This window comes from Somniosus microcephalus, chromosome 13 (genome assembly GCF_052327205.1).
Source record: "Somniosus microcephalus isolate GS21.2 chromosome 13, FLI_Smic_1.0, whole genome shotgun sequence".
In the NCBI taxonomy this organism is placed as follows: domain Eukaryota; kingdom Metazoa; phylum Chordata; class Chondrichthyes; order Squaliformes; family Somniosidae; genus Somniosus; species Somniosus microcephalus.
The window spans coordinates 127,789,224-127,814,954 of NC_140999.1; the positions used below are offsets into that span (position 1 = coordinate 127,789,224).

A 25,731-nucleotide genomic window follows, 5' to 3' on the forward strand; every position below is an offset into this window, starting at 1 on the left:
TTGTACACGAATCACTGAAAGTTAACATGCAGGTACAGCAAGCAATTAAGAAAGCAAATGGTATGTTGGCCTTTATTACAAGAGGATTTGAGTATAAGAGTAAAGTTGTCTCACTGCAATTATATCGGGCCCTGGTGAGACCACACCTGGAGTATTGTGTACAGTTTTGGTCTCCTTACCGAAGGAAGGTTATACTTGCCATAGAGGGAGTGCAACGAAGGTTCACCAGACTGGTTCCTGGGATGGGGGGAATTGTCCTGAGAATGAGTAGACTAGGCCTATATTCTCTAGAGTTTAGAAGAATGAGAGGTGATCTCATTGAAACATTCAAAATTCTTACCCGGCTTGACAGGGAAGATGCAGAGAGGATGTTTCCCCTGGCTGGGGAGTCCAGAACCAGAGGTCATAGTCTCAGAATAAGGGGTCGGCCATTTAGGACTGAGATGAGGCGAAACTTCTTCATTGTAGGTGGTGAATCATTGGAATTCTTAACTCCAGAGGGCTGTGGAGGCGCAGTCGTTGAGTATGTTCAAGACAGAGATCGATAGATTTTTGAATATTAAGGGAATCAAGGGATATGGGGATAGTGCAGGAAAGTGGCAATGAGGTAGAAAATCAGCCATGATCTTATTGAATGGCTGAGCAGGCTCGAAGGGCCAAATGGCCTACTGCTCATGTTTCTTATGTTCTTATGCTACAGTTTGCCTCCGTACACATGTTATAGGCAGGGGAAAATTGGCAAGGGTTGTTGGTATCCACTGGTACCTTGCTGGAAATGCAAATCTAGGCAAGATTAAGGACATGATTAGTTTTGTCTGCATTGTACTTGTGGCCAAACAGTCTGCTGACACCCACTGTTCGTGGCTAATTGCACTTGGGCAGGGCACTGGAGAATGTATAATGCACATGAAATTGTACCCGGCAATGAGGTGACATCTTTGAGAGGAGTAAATTGGTGAGAAAATAGTGTCTGATGTTTCCTATAGCTTATTGCTACCGACCTCCTTTAAAAAAAAACCTATTGAGAATATTGCATAATTTGTATGCATAAATAATACAATTATATCATGGAATTAGCCTCTTTTGCCAGTTCAGGAAAAATATTACTGTTCCCAGTGGCTTGAATGTTGGATTCTGGGGAGCAAAGTAGAATAGAGTGCATTTCGAATCTAAAATTATATTATTATCGAATGTACGTAGCTGATTATGTAGCACTGATTTGAAATGGTGGCATGTTTGCCTTTTAGAAGCTGGATGTTTTATGTTCTGTGAAGCACAATCTTCTATCTATCGCTGCTATTGAAATTGGCAAAGAATGTGCATTTTTGATCTAATTCTGATAAACTGGTCATCTTGCCTTTAAATAGCTGCGTTATATATCAAGGTATTGCACATGTATGATTGTAGATGAGGATGATTTGAATAAAATGATAAATCAAGTGCCACCCTTGGTGTGAAAGTGGGCTTGGAAAGTTGTTGAATAAAAAATCTAGTTTGTGTTTTAATCTATTCATCATGATTCTTATCTCAAATAATATCCTGGAATACTTAACTGAGCCAGTCTTTATCAGTGTAAAGCACATTTTGAAGGTGTAATTATAGTGTTTAGGAATAGTATTCACTAGGAAATGTATTATTTTCTACTGTCAATTTTCTGTTTCTGTTCAGTTTAATGGGACAAGCTAATGAAGGGTACAGTACAAACTCATTTTAAATACTGTTGATGTTAAGGTGGAATGTATTGTAGGAAAAATTCTGCATGGGGCGAGTTCACAATCTGGATTGTGTGACCTAGGGATAGGCATATGATAGATTTAAAAGAACAGATGAAAACATTATTCTAAAGTTTTAAATACAAGTGCCCTCATTCAGTTAATATTTGGGAGTACTGTAACTTGAGCTTCAATGGGTTCAGTAGTATGGTGCTTATATATTACTAAACTAGCAATCCAGAGACCTGGACTAATAATCCAGCGAGCAGGAATCCAAATCGCACCATGGCAATTTGACAATTTGAATTCCATTCAAAATCTGGAAATAAAAAGCTGGTATCAGTAAAAGTGACCATGAAGGTGTTGAATTGTCATTAAAAACCCAGCTGGTTCACTAATGTCCTTTTTTTAGGGAAGGAAACAAGCTGTCCTTACTTGATCGTGCCTATATCTGACTCTTAACTGCCCTCTAAAGTGGCCTAGCAAGCCACTCATTTGCTACATAGAAATAACAAGAATAACCACATGGACTGTTGCAGTTGAAGGCGGCGGCCCACCACCACCACAGGACAATTAGGCATGGGCAATAAACGCTGGCCTTGCCAGCAACACCCACATCCCTAAAAAGAATTTTTATCTTCAGTCTGATTTTTGATCATCCCGCTAGAAGATATGATTGAGACTGGCATGTTGTAGAATCGTACCTCATGAATCCAGAAACCGTGATATCTGACAGTAAAACTACACAGGTGGCTTAAACCGCAATAAACTAAAGCTTTGATTTATAATGTTTCTCAATTATTCAGTACAGTGCAATGATCTGCCAGGTAGCCATGTTGTAAGTTTATCAGCATCCTGCAAATGCAGTTAATGAAGGTTAAATGTTGAATTCAGGTAATCCGATTTAATAATACATAACTGCAGTTATTGAGTACCCTTACAGTTTGGGAGGGGAGTATTCATGTTGGCATAACTATGGTGTTGTCAATACAATTCCAGTCAAGTGCACTGCTAGGCATGTGAAATTTCTGTACTATGGAACTGTGGCAAAAGCCCAGCACTAATGCATTTTGCCCTTCCAAACTTGTGTGTTTTGTCTCGAGCAATGGGCATCCCTAACCACTGACTTTAGTGAATCCAGCAAGTTTTCTTTGGGTTGCCAACATCAGCACTGGACCTGTGATTAGAAGCCAACAGCTGTAGTATCCCACAAAATGTAATAGTAAAGCAGATTAGATATTGTCCTCAGGTGTACGTCAGTAGGATTATTTTTGGGAAAAGTATACTTTTTGGTTTGTGGTAGCGTATGAATGACACTTGAAGGCAGAAAGTTTCAAATGCTAGACTGACTTCATACAGGCTAAAAGAGCTAAATCAATTTATTTACAAATGAATAATTTACGATAGGAAATCTTCCAGTTTTCCTTAATTTCCAAAAGTGGAAAAGTTTCTTGGATTGAAACGTATAAGTCGTTTGTTGCTTGTAAACAGAACATTTTCTTAAATTGTATCCTTCAGGTAAAGATGTTACATAACACAAAATGTTCATGAAGTTCCATGTATTTGAATGGATATCCTCCCCTATGCCAGAACTGCTAAACACTGAATGATTCTTGTGTTTTATACCTTTTTTGAAGGCAGGATCTTCAGTCAATCGTGATGAAAGGAACAGCAGTATAGGTTGTCATAAATTACAATATCATAAAGAAGGCCCAGTGAAATGCTACTGAAGATAAATACATGCTGTCTGGAATCTATTACCTGACTGCTTTCAGCCTGACATTGACGTGAAACAACAATGAAGATACATTTATGTCTAACCATCCATTAACAAACTTCTAGACAAAACTGAAAATGCGCACAATTATGGCAGGCTGCAAAACTTTTTACATGCAATTAATTTCTTTGTTAATTCAGGATGGGTGCTTGAGCCCCTTTTCGAAGTAAGAAAAATCAGTCTGTTAAATGGTGCCAATTTTCAGTCGGTTTTCTTCCTTCCTGTGAAGGCATTGCTGCTTTCCTAGGGTATGAAGCACAGGCACTGGATGCTCTATGATACCTCGACCAAGTGGCCATTCTTGTGAGTGTCAACAGCTTATCGACTAAGTGCCTTCTACCTCAGCCTGATCCTGTTCTTTTGTGTGCATTTCCAGCAGGGATCACAAGATAGTGATATGGAGCCAGCACACTGGATGACTTTTCCTCCATGCTAAATCCAGTTGCAGTAATCCTGTTGCTGCCCTGGCTGAGATCAGCTAGCCCAGTACAGATCATGGATCGAACTTTAGACCTTACTGGTCTGTATAATTCAACTGCAAGCTTCCTTAATCATGAGAGGCTCCAAATGGAATTTCAGGATGGGGCACAAAATGCACCTGACGGTTCCTAAATAGCTGTATTTTTGGAGCCTAGTTGCATCTTAATAGTGTTGAATAAGCAAATATGTAATATAATTTTGCCTTGTGGCATATGGCCAATAATATTGCAGGACCATAACTGGGTCATGTTCAATAGAAATAGGAATAATCTCTGGATTCTCTGTAACCATTTTTCATTGAAATTAAAGTACCTCAATTCTAAACTTGCATAGTGTTTTAACTCTTTATAAAGTTATATCTACAACATACTATGAGCAGTGACCACCTTTTTTTGTTAGAATATCTTCGATAAGTGGTTCTTGTACTTTGATTAAACTTCCTGCCCTGTGGCTTTGGTCTTTAATCAGCAGGGATGGTGTCTCTTAACATGTAAGCTCCTGACAAATGTGAGTTATTGCTTAATTGAATGGATGCGAGTTTTATGTATGGGCTATCATTTGTGTTTTTCTCTTATAATTGCAGTATTGTCTGTTGTGGGACAGTAATTCTTTGGCAGACTAAACCGTATTCTGTGTGACATTTTAAAAGGTCAAATCTTCAAGATCATTAATAATAGCAAAAGGTGTAGCCGTCTTCAGCACAGAGAAAAAAGGTCTGTTGGTAATTATTTATGTTTTAAAGCCTGACAGGGGTGCAAAACGTCCCCGTGGTGTTGATGAAGATGATGAAGATTTAAAAGCATCGCATAAGTATGGTTCAGCCAGAAGAAGTTACTATGAAGAGAGTGGAATAATGGCTAATGAAGAGGAGGAAGAAGCAGGCAAGAAGAAAATCCTTGATTTAATGGAAAATGATGAGGTAATATTTCTGAAATTCTTTTTTACTCCTTTTCTTCCCCTAAAAGTGCTAACTTGTATTTGTTAATTTTGTTCAGTAAACTTGTGATGGTGCAAAATCTGATAATTGTCCTTTGTTACTGTAGCATATGGTGTATGAATCACTTTTTATGTTACTTGCAAATATGGAGCTGCAATTTACACTCGTCTTTTGTAACCTAGAATAATAGTGTCACCTAGTTTTCCATGTAAATTAAATAAAATCCTACGTATGTATTGCTAGGACTATTTCTCCTTTCAATGTAAAGATCTTGCTGCCTTAATTGTCAGCATTTAAGCTCCTTCTGGGGTATGTTCTTGTAGTTAATAAAGAGATTTAAGGAATATACGTAGTGCGTTGATGCTCCAGTGTCATGTTCAATAGAAATAGGAATAATCTCTGGATTCTCTGTAACCTGAATTACAACTTTGCATCTTTTGATGTTTCAGATCTGTTCTAAATCTCTTAGTTGGATTCTTTTTTTTCTATTTGCAGTCTGTCTCGTTTTACCTCCCTACTTTCAGTCTCTTGTTTTTTCTGGTTAGTTTGTCTTTAACTTGAACCAACTCTAAATTTACTGGCTGTGGTTTGCTGTAGGAAAGAGAGAGAAGAAAGAAAGACTTGCATTTATAAAGCGCCTTTCACGACCTCCCAAAGGACATCCTAAAGAGCTTTACAGCCAATGAAGTACTTTTGAAATGTAGTCACTGTTTTGTAATGCAGGAAATGCAGCAGCCAATCTGCACAGCAAGCTCCCACAAACAGCAATGTGATAATGACCAGATAGTCTGTTTTTAGGGATTTTGATTGAGGGATAAATATTGGCCAGGACACCAGGGAGAACTCCCTTTGAAATAGAGCCATACTATATGTCCCCCGAGAGAGCAGACGGGGCCTCGGTTTAACGTCTCATCCAAAAGACAGCACCTCCAACAGTACAGCACTACCTCAGTACTGCACTGGAGTGTCACCCTAGATTTTTGTGCTCAAGTCTCTGGAATGGGACTTGAACCCACAACCTTCTGACTCGAGACAAGAGTACTACCAGCTGAGCCACGCTGACACTAAGAGCCTGAGTTTCTCAAATCTTATCTCTCTCTCTTTGCTCCCCATCCTTGGGACTCCAATCTTACTAAATGAGCTTCTCATCTGCTTTCTTTCTCCTCCGAAACGTTTCTGCTACAGAACATTTGAGCAGATCTTCAGTAATTGATCCTGTTGCAGACTCTTGTATTGTTGGTTCAAATTTGTTTCCCCCCCCCCCTTAAAAAAAAAAGTTAATCTGTTCCTTACTGTAAAATAGTTTATTTCATTTCATCAACGTATTGTATCAAGATCCCTTCTCACACACTTAAGTCAGGTGTGTGTGTGATTTAGAAGACTGTTTGATCCACAATGTGTTCCACATAACTTGTATTTTTTTTTATATGCAGTTTCTTAAAAATTGCTATTTGAAGGACTTATGAAAAGTCAAATATTTTCATGTCAGAAATGGAAAATCCCAATGGAGCATGCTTGCCATCCAGTATTGATGTGTGTAGTTGCTTTCGAAACTTGGGAGCAATTAAAAGAAAATTGTTCTGAAACTCAATGAAAACTAAGTTTTCTAGAAGGGGTCAGTAGGATCATAGCATAAAAATATAATGTTGTGCAATAAAGCACTATGTACAGAACAGATAATATGCCATAGTTCTGGCACACACAACCTGATCTTTTAACAGTGGCACAAAAGGGAGCCACAATATGCCTCATATCATTTTTGAGGAGGAATGCACAGAGTCTCTGCTGGTAAAATTATTAATAATATAAAAAAGCCAGTTGGCTAGTTGTTCCTTTTCAGTCATTAGAAATTAAATGGTGGCTCAGTGGATTGCCTGAAATGTTTCTAAAATTCAGGTTTAAAAAGTGTATTGTGAAGCAGCTTTAGTTACTTTGCAGCTGATCTCCATTGCTCGCAGTGCAAAGCCAACTTTTTCAGGTGAGCTTACGGCAGGTATCAAACCAATATGCCTCAGTTCCAGGTTTTGTGTGAGGGTAGATGGGAGATTCACTGAGCCTTTCTCCCTTGAAAGTAAAGTGAGACATGGTTGTCCACTCATTCATCCTATTCTATCTTTTCATCAATGGTGTGTTGAATGGACACTTTCTGTTCCAAGCATTTCTGGCAGAGGTACTGCACTTTCACAGGTAACATTGGCAGACTTGCCTGAGGATCAGTGAACTCCACTGAATATTTTGAACAATAGATTAACCAGTGGGATATTTTGGTGGGTTCTCCCCAGCTTCTGTTATGACTTTGGAAGGGATCTCAAAGGTATTAGAAAAGAGACATCTGTCCCAATTGTTTATTCTTATTGGTACCTGGGGCCCTTACATCCCAGACTCATTAACACCGTAGATTAACTGGAACATCCTGATTGCGAGCCCAGCAGCATGCTCAGAAGGGATGAAAGACACTGGTCTTTTATTTTCTTTCTTCAGAGTCAGCAGAACCCTAATGCAGATTAGGCTTGTGGCACATAAGATGTGCATTCTCCTTTTTGCTAGAGTTCTTGTGCATGCATTGGGAGGGCTTACTGCCCATATTCCCCAATAAAACTGAGGTGGCGCTTAAGAGATCAGGAAGGTTAGCATCCTCTCGTCCTACATCACTGTATCACCCTCTTGGAAACTGAAGTATTTCTAGATAATAATGCAATAACTGATTTAATTTCTTATCTCCCACCCTCCACCCAATTTCTTCTCGGAATCCCAACAGCAACGTAAGAGAGGTCAAGGACAAAGGAAGGCCATTCGGCTCATTGATTCTTGTCCTTCCAGTCTTACAACTCTTGTAGCCTAACACCCAACTATGTCTTGAATGCCTGAAACACTCTACCTTCAGTACCCGGCTTGGCATTAATTAAGACCTTTATCACTCTTTTTGTAAAGAAGTTCCTTGCGATATCTGTTCTAAATTAAATTTTTGTTGCTTTATATTTGAGCTATGGCCCTATTATCTTGCCTTATTTTATTAATGTTCCTTATCTCAGCCACTTAATATTTTATGTACTTCAACAAGGTGCCTCTTTAACTATCTTTTCTCTAGACTGTTACGATTGAGCTTTTTTTAAAACCTTTCTTCAAAGGTAATTTTCCCTTACAATTGGACTCATTCTTGTTGCTCCTCTATGCACGCTTGCAGTGCTGAACATCTCTTTTGTAACATACTAACTAATTGTGCACAATACTCTCAAGTGTGGTCTAACAACATTGTACAATCTTATTGGACTTGTATTCCATTATTCTAGTTATATCACTCAGCATTTTGTTAGCTTTTTTAATTGCCCCGTCTCGTTGTCTTTATGTTGTCAGGGATGAGCCTGCTATTACTCCCAGGTTCTTTTCTCGGTCACCTTGTAGTAATTCTGTTCCATTAATTTCATTGTGTAGTTATGTCACGCATTATCCCATCCAATGTGCAACATATTGCATTTGTCAGTATTACATTTTATTTGCCATCTGTTAGCCAATTTAATTTTAAAAAATGTTCTTAGGATGCCAGTGTCACCCACATCCCAAGTTGCCCTGAGACCGAGTTGCCACCTTGAACTGTTGCTGTCCTTGTGCTTCCTTGATGGTATTAGGTAGGCAATTGCAGGCTATTGATCCAGTGACAATGAAGGAATGGTGATATTAGTCCAAATGGAGGGGAACTTGAAGTTGATGGTTTTCTGTGACATTGCTGCTCTTGTCCTTCTTGATGGTAGATGTCACTGGGTGAAGTGAGCTCGGTGAGCCACTGCAGTACCTTATGCAGATATTACATACTTTAGCTACAGCACGCTGGTGATGGAGGGGGTTGACAGAGTCCAATGGCAGGGGCACTGATCATGCAGACTGCTCTATCCTGGATGGTGTCAAGCTTCTTCAGTGTTGTTTTGGCTGCACCTATCCAGGCGAGTGGTGAGTATTCCATTATAATCTTGACTTGAAACAAAAACAGAAAATGCTGGAAATGCTCAGCAAATTGGGCACAGCATCTGCGGAAGAGGTGGTGTTAACGTTTCGGGCACGGTGTCCTTCACAAGAACCTGGCCCCCGATAACTATGTTCCTTTATGCCAGTTATGATTTCAGCTACTGAAGGGGTTTCCCCTTGACTCCCATGGACCTCAATTTTACTAGTGTTCCTTGGTGCCATACTCGGTCAAATGCTGCTTTGCTGTTGAGGCATAAATAATCCAAATTCCTCAAACCCATAGCTGCATCCTCCTTTTTTAAACTTCATTGCTTATTTTAGTGTCCTGAGCAAATTTGACAGTCTCGTAGTTGAATTCTGAATCTAGGACATTTTATGTAAAAAATAAACAGGGTAGGAGGAAGACACAAGTAGTGCAGGAACTCCTCCTCCCCCCCCAGCCAGTGGATTCACTAACAAGTTTTCAGTTTTGAATGCCGGGGAGGGTGACAACTCTGAGGAATGCAGTAAGAATCAAACCCCCAACACCACGGTGGATTTGACTGCGCATGGGAAAAAGAGTAGAAATGCAGTAGACAGAGGGGATTGTTGCCTCCCTGGTGCCAGGGTAAAGGATATCACCGAGCGGGTGCAGGACACTCTGCGAGGGGAAGGGCAACAGCCAAAAGTCATCGTCCATGTTGGAACCAATGTCATGGGTAGAAAAAGTGTTTTGGTTCTTCAGGCAGAATTTCAGGAGCTATAAAAAAAAAAAAAAAACAGGACCTAAAAATGTAGTCATCTCAGGATTACTCCCAGTGCCATGTGCTAGTGAGTATAGAAACAGGAAGATAGTGTGGCTGGAGAAGTGGTGGAGGAGGGAGGGTTTCAGATTCTTGGGGCATTGGGACTGGTTCTAGGGGAAGGGGCACCTGTACAAGAGCCAGGACCAATGTTCTCGCTGAGACGTTAACTAGTACTGTTGGGGACGGTGTAAACTAATTTGGCAGGGGAAGGGGAACCAGAATATAACAGAAATGAGATCGGAGGACAGAGCGGTATAAACAGCAGTACAATTAGAAATATCCCAAAAATTGCAAGGACCAAATTGATGTAGGAGGTATTAAATTTATGTACGTCAATGTGTAACTAAAGGTTGGTGAGTTGCAGGCACAAATTGCTACATAGAATAATGATGTGGTTGCATTAAGAGACATGGGTCAAACCAGGAATGGGTTCTTAATGTTCCTGGTTGGTAAGTATTCAGGAATGACAGAGAAGGAAAAATAGGAGGGGGCGTGGCAGTATTGATTTAAGGATGATACAGTTCTAAACCGAGGATATACTCGATGGTTTTAGGACTGAATCTACTTGGCTTGAGTTGAAGAACAAAGGGGCAGCTGCTACATTGCTGGGAGGTTTTTTTTTTAGAGCTCCAAACTGTGAGAAGGAGATTGATGAGCATATTTGTTGGCAAATTTCAAAGGCATTATAACAAAAATAGATAATTATCCTTAGACTGAGTAAAACATAGTACTTTGGGTAGGGAAAGAGAAATTTCTGATCCGTGTACAGGAGAACTTCTTCGATCAGTATGTCTCCAGTCCAACAAGGAAGGGAAGTAGTGTTGGATCTGGTTCTGGGGAATGAAGTAGGTCAAGTGGAGTGTTCCAGTAGGAGATCATCTAGCTAACAGTGACCACAACATAATTTGGTTTAGAGTAATTATGGTATGGGACCAGAAAATATCAAAGGTACAAATGCTCAACTGGGGAAGAGCTAATTTCAGTGATTTTTGAAAAGGGGCCTAGCACAAGTAAATTGACAAAGGCGATTGCAGGGTAAGGCAGTAATAGAGCAATGGAAGGCATTCAGGGAACAGATGATTCAGGTACAAACTAGCCATATTCCCTTTGAAGGGAAAAGGTAGAATATCCAAAGCTAATGCACCCTGGATGACAAATCAATAAATGTTAAAATAAAACTGAAAAGGGAGGTTTATGACACATGTCAGGAGCAAGATTCAGTTAATAACCAGGAAGATTATGGAAAGTACATGAGAGAATTGAAAAGTTAATACGGGAGGCTAAGGGAGGTTACGAGAAAAGATTAGCACTCAACATTAAATTGAAACCTAAAATAATTTATAAACACATTAAGTGCAAGTGGTTAGCTAGGGAAAATGTTGGGCATATTAAGGACCCAAAGGGAAATCTTCATGTTGAGGCAAAGGACTTGGTGTCATATTTGACCCTGAGATGAGCTTCCGACGACATGTCCGCGCCGTCACTGAGACCGCCTATTTCCACCTTCGTAACATCGCCCGACTCCGCCCCTGCCTCAGCTCATCTGCTGCTGAAACCCTGATCCATGCCTTTGTTAGCTCCAGACTTGACTATTCCAGCACACTCCTGGCCAGCCTCCCACGTTCTACCTTCCGTAAACTTGAGGTCATCCAAAACTCCGTTGCCCGTGTCCAAACTCGCACCAAGTCCCATTCACCCATCACTCCTGTGCTCGCTGACCTACATTGACTCCCGGTTAAGCAACGATTTTAAAATTCTCATCCTTGTTTTCAAATCCCTCCATTGCCTCGCACCTTCCTATCTCTGTAACCTCCTCCAGCCCTACAACCCTCTCGGATATCTGCGCTCTTGCAATTCTGGGCTCTTGAGCATCCCTGATTTTAATCGCTCCACCAGTGGCGGCCGGGTCTTCAGCTGCCTAGGCCCTAAGCTCCGGAATTCCCTGCCTAAACCTCTTTGCCTCTCTACCTCTCTTTCCTCCTTTAAAACGCTCCTTAAAACCTACCTCTTTGACCAAGCTTTTGGTTATCTGCCCTAATATCTCCTTCTGGACTGATGAGGAATTTCTTCACCCAGAGAGTGGTGAACCTGTGGAATTCTCTACCACAGAAGGCAGTTGAGGCCAATTCATTAAATATATTCAAGAAGGAATTAGATATATTTCTTAAGGGTAAAGGGATCAAGGGATATGGGGAGAAGGCAGGGACAGAGTACTGAATTTGGATGATCAGCCATGATCTCATTAAATGGCGGAACAGGCTCGAGAGGCCGAATGGCCGCCTCCTGCTCCTATCTTCTATGTTTCTTCTGTGGCTCGGTGTCAAATTTTGTTTGATAACACCTGTGAAGCACCTTGGGACTTTTCACTACGTTAAAGGTGTTCTATAAATATATAAGTTGTTGAGGGCGTGACTGAAGTATTAAATGAGTACTTTGCATCTGTCTTCACAAAGGAAGTGGGTGATGTGAAGGTTCCACTAAAAGTGGAGAAGGAAGTTATGGACAGGATAGTAATAGAGAAGACTTACTAAAATGATTAACATTACTGGAAACTGGTAAGTCACCTGGCCCACTGGAATGCATCCTAGGTTGCTGAAAGAAGCAAAGGTAGAAATGGCAGAGGCATTGGTCACAATCTTTCAATCCTCATTTAATGCAGGAGTTGTGCCAGAAGACTGGAGGGTTGCTAATGTTTTACCACTCTTTAAAAAAGGGGAGAAGAATAAACCAGGAAACTATAGGCCAGTCAGCTTAACATCGGTGGTGGGGAAGTTACTGGAGACCATTATCGGGGACAAAATTAACTTTCATTTGGAAAGGCATGGGTTAACCAAGGAGAACCTGCATGGATTTGTTAAAGGCAAATCGTGTCTGACTAACTTGATTGAATTCTTTGATGAGCTAACAAAGAAGGTTGATCAAGGTAGTGCAGTAGATGTTATATGTATGGACTTTCGGAAGACATTCAACAAAGTGCCACACAGGAGGCTTATTAAGAAGATGGAAGCCCATGGAATTAAGGGGAAAGTGGCGGTATTGATATGAAATTGGCTCAGTGACAGGAAGCAAAGGTTGGTGGTGGATGGATGTTTTTCAGTCTGGGAGTTGGTTTGTAGTAGTGTTCTCCAAAGGTCAGCTTTGTGTCCATTACACTCTAATTTTTATAAATGACCTAGTCTTGGGTGTAGGGAACAGCATTATAAAGTTTGCAGATGATAGGATCTTGGCAACATTGTAGGTAGTGATGAGGATAGTTATAGACTTCAGGATGACATGGGGAGGGTTTAAACTAAAATGGCAGGGGGCTGGGAACCTGTGCAGGGAGACCGAGGGAAGCAAGGATAGAAGCAAAAGACAGGAAGCAGAAAAGCAAAAGTGGCAGTCAGAGAAATCAACGGTTTAAATCAAACATGGCCACAGTAAATAATAATTCTAAAAGGTCTAAGAGTGTTTATAAAAAAAAAAACAAGCCTGAATGCTTTGTGGCTTAATGCGAGGAGCATTCGTAATAAGGTGGATGAATTAGCTGCGCAAATAGATGTAAATGGATATGAAATGATTGGGATTATGGAAACATGGCTGCAGGGTGACCAAGGCTGGGAACTCAATATTCAGGAAAGACTGGCAAAAAGGAAAAGGAGGTGGGTAGCATTGCTGGTTAAAGAGGAGATTAACACAATAGTAAGGAAGGATATTAGCCCTGATGATGTGGAATCTATGGGTAGAGCTGAGAAATACCAAGGGGCAGAAAACGTTAGTGGGAGTTGTATACAGACCCTCCAAACAGAAATACTGAGGTTGGGGATGGCATTAAAAGGGGAATTAGAGACGCGTGCAATAAGGGCACAGCAGTTGTCATGGGTGACTTTAATCTACATATAGATTGGGCTAACCAAATTAGTAACAATACTGTGGAGGAGGAATTCCTGGAGTGTATACGTGATGGTTTCCTGGACCAATATGTCGAGGAACCAACTAGAGATCAGGCCATCTTAGACTGGGTATTATGTAATGAGAGGATTAATTAGCAATCTTGTGCGAGGCCCCTTGGGGCGGTGCGATCATAATATGATCACTTTCCATCTTAATGAAGAATTCAAAGTATTTGACTGAGATTAGGGTCCTGAATTTAAATAAAGGAAACTACGATGGTATGAGGCACGAGTTGGGTAGGATGGATTGGGAAACGTTACTTAAAGGGTTGACAGTGGATAGGCAATGGCAAACATTTAAAGATCGCATGGATGAACTACAGAATTTGTTCATCCTTGTTTGGCATAAAAATAAAACAAAAAGGTGACTCAACCGTGGCTGACGAGGGAAATTAGGGATAGCGTAAGATCCAAGGAGAGGACATATAAATTGGCCAGAAAAAGCAGCAAACCTGAGAATTGGGAGCAGTTTAGGATTCAGCAAAGGGATTAATTAAGAGGGGAAAAATAGAGTATAAGAGTAAGCTTTCAAGGAACATAAAAACTGACTGTAAAAGCTTTTATAGATATGTGAAGAGAAAAAGATTGGTGAAGTCAAGCGTAGGTCCCTTGCAGTCAGAATCGGGAATTTATAATGGGGAACAAAGAAATGGCAGGCCAATTAAATACATACTTTGGTTCTGTCTTCACAAAGGAGGACACAAACCACCTCCTAGAAATGTCGGGGAACATAGGGTCTAATGAGAGGGAGGAACTGAATGAAATCAGTATTTGTAGGGAAATGGTGTTGGGGAAATTGACGGGGTTGAAGGCCGATAAATCCCCAGGGCATGTTAATCTACATCCTAGGGTGCTTAAGGAAGTGGCCCTAGAATTAGTAGATGCATTGCTGGTCATCTTCCAAAATTCTATAGACTCTGGAACAGTTCGCATGAATTGGAGGGTAGCTAATGTAACCCCACTATTCAAAAAAGGTGGTAGAGAGAAAACGGGGAATTATAGACCGGTAAGCCTGACATCGGTAGTGGGGAAAATGCTAGAATCCATTATAAAAGATGTAATAGCAGAGCACTTGGAAAACAGTGACAGGGTCGGACAAAGTCAACATGGATTTACAAAAGGTAAATCGTGCTTGACTAATCTACTGGAATTTTTTGAGGATGTAACTGGTAGAATAGATAAGGGAGAACCTGTGGATGTGGTGTATTTGGACTTTCAGAAGGCTTTTGATAAGGTCCCGCATAAGAGATTAGCGTGTAAAGTTAAAGCACATGGGATTGGGGGTAAGGTACTAACTTGGATAGAGAACTGGTTGGCAGACAGGAAGCAAAGAGTTGGGATAAACGGGTCTTTTTCCGAGTGGCAGGCAGTGACTAGTGGGGTACCGCAGGGATCGGTGCTAGGTTCCCAGTTATTCACGATACATATTAATGATCTCGACGAGGGAACTAGATGTAATATATCCAAGTTTGTAGATGACACAAAGCTGGGTGGGCGTGTGTGCTGTGAGGAGGATGCCGAGAAACTCCAGGATGATTTGGACAAGTTGGGTGATTGGGCAGATGCATATCAGATGCAGTATAATGTGGATAAATGCAAGGTTATCCACTTTGGTGGCAAAAACAGGAAGGCAGATTATTATCTGAACAGCAATAGATTGGGAGAAGGGGAAGTGCAACGATACCTGGGTGTCCTTGTGCACCAGTTGCTGAAGGTAAGCATGCAGGTGCAGCAGGCGGTTAAGAAGGCAAATGGTATGTTGGCCTTCGTAGCAAGAGGATTCGAGTACAGGAGCAAGGATGTCTTGCTGCAGTTGTACAGGGCCTTGGTGAGACCACACCTTGAGTATTGTGTGCAGTTTTGGTTGCCTTCTCTGAGGAAGGATGTTCTTGCCATGGAGGGAGTTCAGCAAAGATTCACCAGACTGATACCTGGGATGGCAGGAATGACATATGAGAGATTGGTTCGATTGGGCTTATATTCGCTGGAGTTTAGAAGAATGAGGGGATCTCATTGAAACTTTTAAAATTCTAAGAGGACTAGACAGACTAGATGCAGGAAGGATGTTCCCGATGGTGGGGGAGTCCAGAACCAGGGGTCACAGTCTAAGGATAAGGGGTAAGTCATTTAGGACTGAGATGAGGAGGAATTTCTTCACCCAGAGTGGTGAACCTGTGGAATTCTCTACCACAAAAGGCAGTTGAGGCCAATTCATTAAATATATTCAACAAGAAGGAGTTAGATATATTTCTTAAGGCTAAAGGGATATGGGGAGAAAGCAGGGACAGGGTACTGAATTTGGATAATCAGCCATGATCTCATTAAATGGCTCGAGGGGCCGAATGTCCTGCTCCTATCTTCTATGTTTCTATGACAGGATGGTGAAATGGGCAGAAGCATGGCAGGTGGAGTTCAATACGGAGAAGTGTGAAGTGATGCACTTTGGGAGGACTAATATGGAAAGACAATATACCATAAATGGCACGATTTTGAAAAATGGAGCTGAGCTGGGAGACCTTGGTGTCCATATACACAAATCCTTAAAGGTGGCAGGGCAAGTTGATAAGGTGGTTAAAATACTGTATGGGTTACTTGGGTTTATAAATAGAGGAATAGAATATAAAAGCAAAGAGAATGTGCTAGAACTTTATAAATCACTGGTTGGGGCTCAGCTGGAGTATTGTGGACAATTCTGGACACCACACTTCAGGAAAGGTGTAAAGGCCTTAAAAAGGGTACAGGATGTTACCAGGGATGAGGGACTTCAGTTATGAAGAGAGGTTGGAAAAGTTAGGACTGTTCTCCTTGAGACAGAGAAGGTTATGAGGTGACTTAATAGAGGTTTTCAAGATGATAGATTTCGATAGAGTAGATAGAGAAAAACTATTCCCTCTGGCGAGTGGGTAAATAACCAAAGGTCATAGGTTTAAAATCATTGTAAAAAGATCTAGAGGGGAGATGAGAATTTTTTTAACTGAGTGATGTTGGGTTCTGGAACGCTCTATCTGAAAAGGTGGTGGAAACTGATTCCATAAATAATTTTAAAAGGGAGTTGGACAGGTACTTGAGGATAAGGAACTTGCAGGGTTACGGACAAAAAACTGGGATGTGGGACTAAGCACACCTACTCTTTCAAAGAGCCAGCACTGGCACAACGGGCCGAATGGCCTCCTTCTGTGCTCTAAATTTCTATGATTCAATGGCCTAGAAATTCGGTATAGCCCCGTTTGGGGCGTTAGATCTGGCGAAGCGCTAAGAGTACCGCCAGCTGCGACTTAGCGCCACCTGGCGCGATATTGGGTCGTTGCGCCCCTGATGGTGTTTGCGGCGGTAAATCAGGTGCTGCACGCGACTCTTAAGGCGCTAACGCGGAGGCGCTACCCAATATCGCTGCGGCGGGGCGCAGGTGCTTTCAATAATCACTTTTCCTGAGACACACTGGCGCCGGCCAGCTCTTAAAGGGGCAGGACAATTGGCATCACCAGACACACTCACTGCCTTGTAGGCCTTCAAAGTGGTGGGAGCCTACCTGTGGCACACCAGCCTAGCAAGAAATGGAAAGGGTGAGGCAGAGGGCGGAACGCCTCACTGATGGGGCATTGGATGCTTTGGTTGGCACAGTGGAATCAAGGCCAAGGAAGATGGTCGGAATGTGATTTATGTTTTGGACAGTCTCCCGGGTGTGAGAGGCAGTTATGTGTCAATGTATTCGTTTTGCTTTCTGTTGCCATAGCTTTCTCATGTTTGAAGGAACCACATTTTGTGTAATGAAACACTTTCTTCATTTACAATGGCCATGCCTGCTATTTACATGCATCTTGCCCTTCACAGGCTTGGGGGTATCAGGCCGGCTGCAGATCTGGCTGAAGCAGCTGGTACAGCTCAGCCACCACCTCCTTTCTAAATCGCAGCCTTCTGCCACACTGCTCCTCCGGCATGTTCATGTAGGAAAACTGCTGTCGGAAAGCCCTGCCAGCGTAAGGTCTGCTGTGGCGGCGTCTGTTGGCCCTCCTCCGTCTGACCATGCCCGCCCCCCTCTCCCAGCGTCTCGGTGCCCTTTCCAGATGATTCAGCAGCAGGACGTTCCCCTCCAATGCAGGCCCCATAATAAGTGCCCACAGGAAGGTTCCCCGTTGTCAAGGCTCACCAACCGCAAGGCGATGGTCAGAGGCTGCTGTTCCTCTGCCAGCGTGGGCCCAGTGGTCAAATGGCTCTCAGTGTGCAGGTCAGCAACTCTTTGTAGCTCTCGAGGAAGTTGTGCACCAGAAATGTGTGCCGTTTTTAAACCACACCAGTCCCCTTTAAATAACGCTTCTCCAGCCCGAAAGCGACTTGGTAAGGCCCAGGAAAACTGTCACTAATAGCGCCAGGCGCTACGGAGGGGGGCGCCACTGAATTTCCCGTCTGGGGCGCCGAAAAGGCGTTGCACACTCAGATGACATCATAATTAGCATGCGCCCATGAGCGGGCGCGAAGCGTTAGCGCCGGCGCTAAATGCATACTCAATATGGGGCGAGGCGCTAAACGCCTTGCGCCCCACCGGAATTTGGCTATCGCCCCAGTTATTGTCCTTTTTAGGCGCTAATCCCTGGCGCAACCAACCGAATTTCTAGGCCACTGTTTCTAATGCCCAGGTACTGATCCCCAAATCTGGAGGACACCTCACTAGCACCCTCTATTTCCTATCTTTTTTAAACTGTATCCTGTACTGTACCTTGTACAGGAAACTCTTTTATCCGGCACCGGCGTGGTGCCGGTTGATCATAAAGTCTGGATTACCAAGGTAAGAGAGCCTCGTACACGGCCACAGGTGCAGGAGCCCCGGTTACACGGCCACAGGTGCAGGAGCCCCGGTTACACGCCACAGATCTAGGAGTCCCTGTTGCACGGCCACAGGTGTAGGAATCCCGGTTACACCGCCACAGATCCAGGAACCCCGGTTACACGGCCACTACAGGAAACTTTTTTTATCCGGCACTGACGGGGCCAACGTGGTGCCGGTTCATCAAAAATTCCGGATAACCGGGAGCTATAGTAAAAGATACAGAGAGCTGAGAGTTCCGTATAAAGCAACAAACCCTGTTGCTTAGCAACAGGTGCAGAACAATGGCCACAAGTTCCAAGCGTCTCTAGCTTAGCAACAGCTGCAGCCACCCCCTTGCACAGCAACAGATCGAGGAAGGCAAGTACAATATGAAGTAAAACTTACCTGAACCTACTCCTGAATTTTGCCGGTTGAGAGATTTCCGGATATTTAGGTGCCGGTTAAAAGAAAGTTTCCTGTATCTCTATCTCTATCGTTTCCAAATTAATTAGAATTCTTTCATGTGGGAATATCTGTAATATCTTCAAAGAAAGTGAGTATATTTGTCGGGCAAGCTCTTTCCCTTACAAACCCATGCTGACCATTGTTTTAAGATTTTTGTACAGGTACTCCTTCAGCCTGCTCTCCATTGTATGTTTGGCTGATGGAATTTCAGTTTTCTGGATCAGATTTCTCTCCCTTTTTTGTATATACTGCTATTTGTCTCAGCATGTTCGTGCTTCATTGATATCCTCCCTAGTGTGTTTCAGTATCCCTGAATAAATACCCAAATCAGGTCCTAGAGATTTATGTCTTCAGTCCCTACCTGATGAATGATAACTATACAGAATATTTCCAAACCGATGGGGAAAATGAAATGGAAGACATTTGGAGGACATTAGATCCAGTCACATCAAATTACTAAAAGTGAAGAAATTTGGCAGGAACCACTCGCCCTTTTTGCCCCCTATCTTTGCCCTTCACTCATTGGAAGATTACTGCAGGCTGGGCTCATAACTCTCAACTGCCCCAATTTTGCAGGGAAATTTCAATCCCACTGTCAGGATTTCAGATTAGTGTCCTGAATTGAAAAAAAGTACCCTTTAAGCTTCAGCCTAAAATTGTTGCTGCCAGGACTTTATTTTGGAGTTGCAAGCGGTGCTGGATCAAGCAAGTCTTAATTTAATCTAAGCAAGGTTAGTTTGTCTTTTCACGCTTCTCAATTTGAGCGATTAACACTTTATTCTATTTTGATGCATAGGTCCTTATAATGTTGCATACTGTGTGGAACAGATTGTTGGGATTTTATAAAGTTTATACGTCAGCTGTGTTCTTTGTCTTTTTTGTTTTTGTTTAACTGGGTAATCTGAGAAGCAGAAACCCATCACCAAGTTTAAATCTCGAATTCAAGCTATTAGGAAATTGGCATCCCTCTGTAGGGCTCAATTTGGAGTCCACACTCTCTCTCTATAGGGACACCCCTGACTTAGCGAAGTCCAGCTTTGGTGCAGGTTGCCCAAGCCAAGGATTGGGGTCTCCCAAGTGTGTGCATGGGTATTGCTGGAGTTCAGCGAGCTAAAATCATGCAGATTACCTTCGCAGAATAGTGGCAAGCTTCCTGCTTCTTCAGCTAAGGCTATCCTACCCAATAGGGCTTTGGCCTGCAGGGTTATCTGGAGTCAACTGAGATGAGTCCCTGAGGGGTAGACATATTACGTTAGTAATATGTCTACCCCTCAGGTTCCATTGGTGAGTCAGACTGGCTGGTTGATCAACAGCACTGCTCTGGAAACTGGGCCTGCCTAGTTCAGTTATAGAATGACTTAATCTGTCATGGAGAGTTAACTTGATTTTGAACTTCCATTACTCGGCATGTCATTGGAGAGCGGTCTCCTCTAGCTCTTCCAAAAAGGATAATGTAGAAGAATAAAGTTAAGATGAAAATCTGCCTGGAGAAAGCTCTTCGTTTTAGATGCTCGCATTTGTTGTTGTCTGTTCTGAAACTAATTAGGTTGTTTGGCTAGATCCTCAGTTTACAAAACGTGTAAGTTTGCAACTGTGAGAGAAGACAGAATTTGTTATCTTTGATCACTGATCACACTATGTCCATTTGATCGTTAGAAATAATTAAAGTCTGATTATCAGACTGGAGAGAGAATCTGGTGGTTCATCAAAGTCTATCTCCACTTCAAAGAAAAGCTGGAAGTCTACTGTTCACTCTCTACATAAATGGTACCATTGATTAATAACATGTTTGCATGCCTATGGGAGAGAGCTTCTATGATCTTTGTGTGAGCACATTCTTTGTGATAGTATAATTGCTGCTGGTTGCCCTGGATCTTCTGCTTGCCTGCCCGTGTGCTTGCCTATCTCTACATTTGGGGCAGTGGGAGGAACTCTATGGATCTCAAGTGCCCACATTACATTTGTCAGACTTGGTTGAAAGATTCTGAACTCTTCAAACTGTTCAAAACAAAATAAATAATGTTTTGTGTAAGTGAAACATGGCTATCTATTTGCTTTATTATTTTGCTTCTGTGTAATTATTCTTATTTTATACAAACATAGAACATAGGAGTAGGCCATTCGGCCCTTCGAGCCTGTTTCGCCATTTAATGAGATCATGGCTGATCATCCAAATTCAGTACCCTGCCCCTGCTTTCTCCCCATATCCCTTTAGCCTTAAGAAATATATCTAATTCCTTCTTAAATATATTTAATGAATTGGCCTCAACTGATTCTGTGGTAGAGAATTCCACAGGTTCACCACTCTCTGGGTGAAGAAATTCCTCCTCATCTCAGCCCTAAATGGCTTACCCCTTATCCTTAGACTGTGACACCTGGTTCTGGACTCCCCGCCATCGGGAACATCCTGCATCTAGTCTGTCTAGGCCTGTTAGAATTTTATAAGTTTCAATGAGATCCCCTCTCATTCTTCTAAACTCTAGCGAATACAAGCCTAATCGACCCAATCTCTCTCCATACGTCATTCCTGTCATCCCAGGTATCAGTCTGGTGAATCTTCGCTGAACTCCCTCCATGGCAAGAACATCCTTCCTCAGATAAGGTGACCAAAACTGCACACAATACTCAAGGTGTGGTCTCGCCAAGGCCCAGTACAACTGCAGCAAGACATCCTTGCTCCTGCACTCGAATCCTCTCGCTATGAAGGCCAACATACCATTTGCCACCTTAACTGCCTGCTGCACCTGCATGCTTACCTTCAGCGACTAGTGCACAAGGACACACAGATCTCGTTGCACTTCCCCTTTTCCCAATCTATTGCCGTTCAGATAATCTGCCTTCCTGTTTTTGCCACCAAAGTGGATAACCTCGCATTTATCCACATTATACTGCATCTGCCCAATCACTGCATCTGCCCAATCACCCAATCTGTCCAAATCATACTGTAGTTTCTCGGCATCCTCCTCACAGCACACACGCCCACATAGCTTTGTGTCGTCTGCAAACTTGGAGATATTACATCTAGTTCCCTCGTCTAGATCATTAATATATATTGTGAATAACTGGGGTCCTAGCACCGATCCCTGCGGTACCTCACTACTCACTGCCTGCCACTCGGAAAAAGACCCATTTAGTCCAACTCTTTGCTTCCTGTCTGCCAACCAGTTCTCTATCCAAGTCAGTACCTTACCCCCAGTCCCATGTGCTTTAACTTTACACGCTAATCTCTTATGTGGGACCTTATCGAAAGCCTTCTGAAAGTCCAAATACACCACATCCACTGGTTCTCCCTCATCTATTCTACCAGTTACATCCTCAAGAAATTCCAGTAGATTAGTCAAGCATGATTTACCTTTTGTAAATCCATGTTGACTTTGTCTGATCCTGTCACTGTTTTCCAAGTGCTCTGCTATTACATCTTTTACAATGGACTCTAGCATTTTCCCCACTACCCATGTCAGGCTTACTGGTCTATAATTCCCTGTTTTCTCTCTACCACCTTTTTTGAATAGTGGGGTTACATTAGCTACCCCCCAATCCGTGGGAACTGTTCCAGCGTCCATAGAATGTTGGAAGATGACCAGCAATGCATCTACTATTTCTAGGGCCACTTCCTTAAGTACCCTAGGATGTCGATTATCAGGCCCTGGGGATTTATCGGCCTTCAATCCCGTCAATTTCCCTAACACCATTTCCCTACAAATACTGATTTCATTCAGTTCCTCCCTCTCATTAGATCCAATGTTCCCTGACATCTCTGGGAGGTTATTTCTGTCCTCCTTTGTGAAGACTGAATCAAAGTATGTATTTAATTAGGATTACAAATATCTCCAAGATATTCATCGTTCCTCGAACTACTGCTCTCGTCACAGCTTGAGATCCACGCTCAACGCCATGCAGCGCCACATGAACACTCTCGACCTCTCTCTTCAGCAACACCGGCGCACTCTATCTCAAAGCTGTCCCGGCCCACAGTTCCATTTCATCCTTCGACTCATCAGACGCTTCAACAAAAAACTTTTTTTCTTCCTTTCCTCCTTTCCGATGTTAAGGATCGCAAGCTTCATCAACTCTTGGACACCAACGCCCCTCCGGAACCTTCTTCCCCTTCACTTTCCTCTGCCCCCCCCCTTCTCCCAATCTTGCCCCCTGCCGCGTTTTCACCATCCCCTCTGACCTTCCCCTCTCTGAGCCTGAACGATCAGTCCTCAGCAAAGTCCCCTTACGCCCCCACCTCGATGAATTTCGAGCTCGGCACGATGTTGAGTTATTTTTCCAGCGCCTTCGTCTCCGTGCCCACTTCTCTGGCCAGGAGTCTTGCCCCCCACACGACTGACCCTTTCTCCCGCTTTCAGAATTCCCGTTCTACCTGGACCCCTCCCCCTGGCCCCTTACCCTCTCTAGATCTTTTCAATGCTAACTGCCGCCATGACATCGGCCGTCTCCATTTCTCTGCTCCCCTCACTCACTCGAACCTACCTCTGAACTTGCAGCACTCCATTCTCTTAGATCCAACCCTGGCATTGTCAGTAAACCTGCTGACAAGGGGGCTGCTGTTGTTGTTTGGCGAACTGACCTCTACCGAGCGGAAGCTGAACGCCAACTCTCCGACACCACCTCCTACCTCCACCTGGACCATGACCACACTACCGAACATCAAACCACCATTTCCAAGACTGTCACTGACCTCGTCTCCTCTGGAGATCTTCCCCCCGTGGCCAGCAACCTCATAGTTACCCAACCCCACACAGCCCGCTTCTACCTCCTTCCCAAGATCCACAAACAGGACTGCCCTGGTAGACCCATCGTTTCAGCCTGTTCTTGCCCCACAGAACTTATCTCTTCCTATCTCGACTCTATCTTTTCTCCCCTTGCCCAGTCTCTTCCCACCTACATCCGCGACTCTTTGGACGCCCTCCGCCACTTTAACAGTTTCCTGGCCCCAACCGCTTCCTTTTCACCATGGACGTACAATCCCTCTACACCTCCATTCCCCCACCAGGATGGCCTGAGGGCGCTCCGCTTCTTCCTTGAACAGAGGCCCGACCAGTCCCCATCCACCACTACCCTCCTCCGCCTGGCTGAACTTGTTCTCATATTGAACAACTTCTCCTTTAACTCCACTCATTTCCTCCAAATCAAAGGTGTTGCTATGGGTACCCGCATGGGTCCTAGCTATGCCTGCCTTTTCGTGGGATATGTGGAACACTTTGTTCCAGTCCTACTCTGGTCCCCTCCCTCACCTCTTTTTCCGATACATTGATGACTGTATCGGTGCCGTTTCCTGCTCTCGCCCTGAACTAGACAATTTCATTCACTTTGCTTCCAATTTCCACCCTTCCCTCACCTTCACATGGTCCATCTCTGACTCTTCCCTTCCCTTCCTCGACTTCTCCGTCTCCATCTCTGGGGATAGGTTATTGACCAATATTTACTACAAGCCCACTGACTCCCACAGCTACCTGGACTACACTTCCTCCCACCCCGCCTCCTGTAAGGACTCTATTCCATTCTCCCAGTTTCTCTGTCTCCGCCGCATCTGCTCCGACGATGCCACCTTCCACACCAGTGCTTCCGACATGTCTTCCTTTTTCCTCAACCGAGGATTCCCCTCTACCGTGGTTGGCACGGCCCTCGACCGTGTCCGTTCTATTTCCCGCACTTCTGCCCTCACCCCTGCCCCTCCCTCCCGGAACCACGATAGGGTTCCCCTTGCCCTCACCTTTCACCCCACCAGCCGCCACATTCAACGGATCATCCTCCGCCATTTCTGCCACCTCCAGCGTGATCCCACCACCAAACGCATCTTCCCCTCCCCTCCCCTTTCAGCATTCCGTAGGGACCGCTCCCTCCGAGACACCCTAGTCCACTCCTCTATCACCCCCAGCACCCCTGCACCTTCCTGTGCAAGCGCAGGAGATGTAACACCCGCCCTTATACCTCCCCCCTTCCCATTGTCCAGGGCCCCAAACACCCCTTCCAGGTGAAACAGCGATTTTCTTGTGCTTCTTGCAATCTAGTATACTGTATTCGCTGCTCACAATGCGGTCTCCTCTACATTGGGGAGACCAAACGCAGGTTGGGTGACTGCTTTGCGGAACACCTCCGTTCAGTCCGTAAGGGTGACCCCGAGCTTCCGGTCGCCTGTCATTTTAATTCACCACCCCATTCCCACTCGGACCTCACCGTCCTTGGCCTCTTGCATTGTTCCACAGAAGCGCAACGTAAACTCGAGGAACAGCACCTCATCTTCCGATTAGGCCCTTTACAGCCTTCCGGACTCAATATCGAGTTCAACAATTTCAGATCATAACCTCGGCCCCTATTACGTTTTTACTTATTTTTTATCCACACCTTTGTTTTGGTTTCCCCCCCCTTTTTTTTCTCTCTCCCACATGGCAGCTGTCTCCCATTCTGCCAGCGCATTTCACACCTAATTTAGAGCTGTCTTTTGTCTCCACTAGTCCTATCACCATCTCGTCTCGTTTTGAATACCTCTTAATGTCTCTTCTCTTTTGTTCTCTCCAGCCCGGCCTCTTAATCTATTTCATTCCCTGTGCCTCTTTAGTCTTGATAAGGGGTTTTGACCCGAAACGTTGACTCTAATTTCTCCCCACGGATGTTGCCTGGCCTGCTGAGTTTTTCCAGCATTTTCTGTTGTTATTTCGGATTTCCAGCATCTGCAGTATTTTGCTATCGTATGTATTTAATTGGTCATCCATTTCTTTGTTCCCCATTCTTCTAATTGACCGCTTGTTTTAGCCCGAATGATGTGTGTTAATATGTGGTATTTTCTGCATTTTGGAATGGACAGGTAAACGTGGTGTGCAGGCAGCGCACACAATCTCCGGTGTGCAAGACCATAGTACAATGGTAATG

The 25,731-nt window shown here is 43.5% G+C and overlaps 1 protein-coding gene across 1 annotated transcript in view; it reads left to right on the forward strand.

Annotated features, from left to right (window-relative positions):
• ctnnbl1 (catenin, beta like 1) overlaps nucleotides 1-25,731 on the forward strand; it is a 222,672-nt gene that overhangs the window by 18,530 nt on the left and 178,411 nt on the right. The window contains exon 2 of the mRNA XM_086004285.1: nucleotides 4,712-4,952. Coding sequence (XP_085860411.1) covers nucleotides 4,712-4,952 — 241 coding nt within the window. The remainder of the gene's footprint in view (nucleotides 1-4,711; nucleotides 4,953-25,731) is intronic.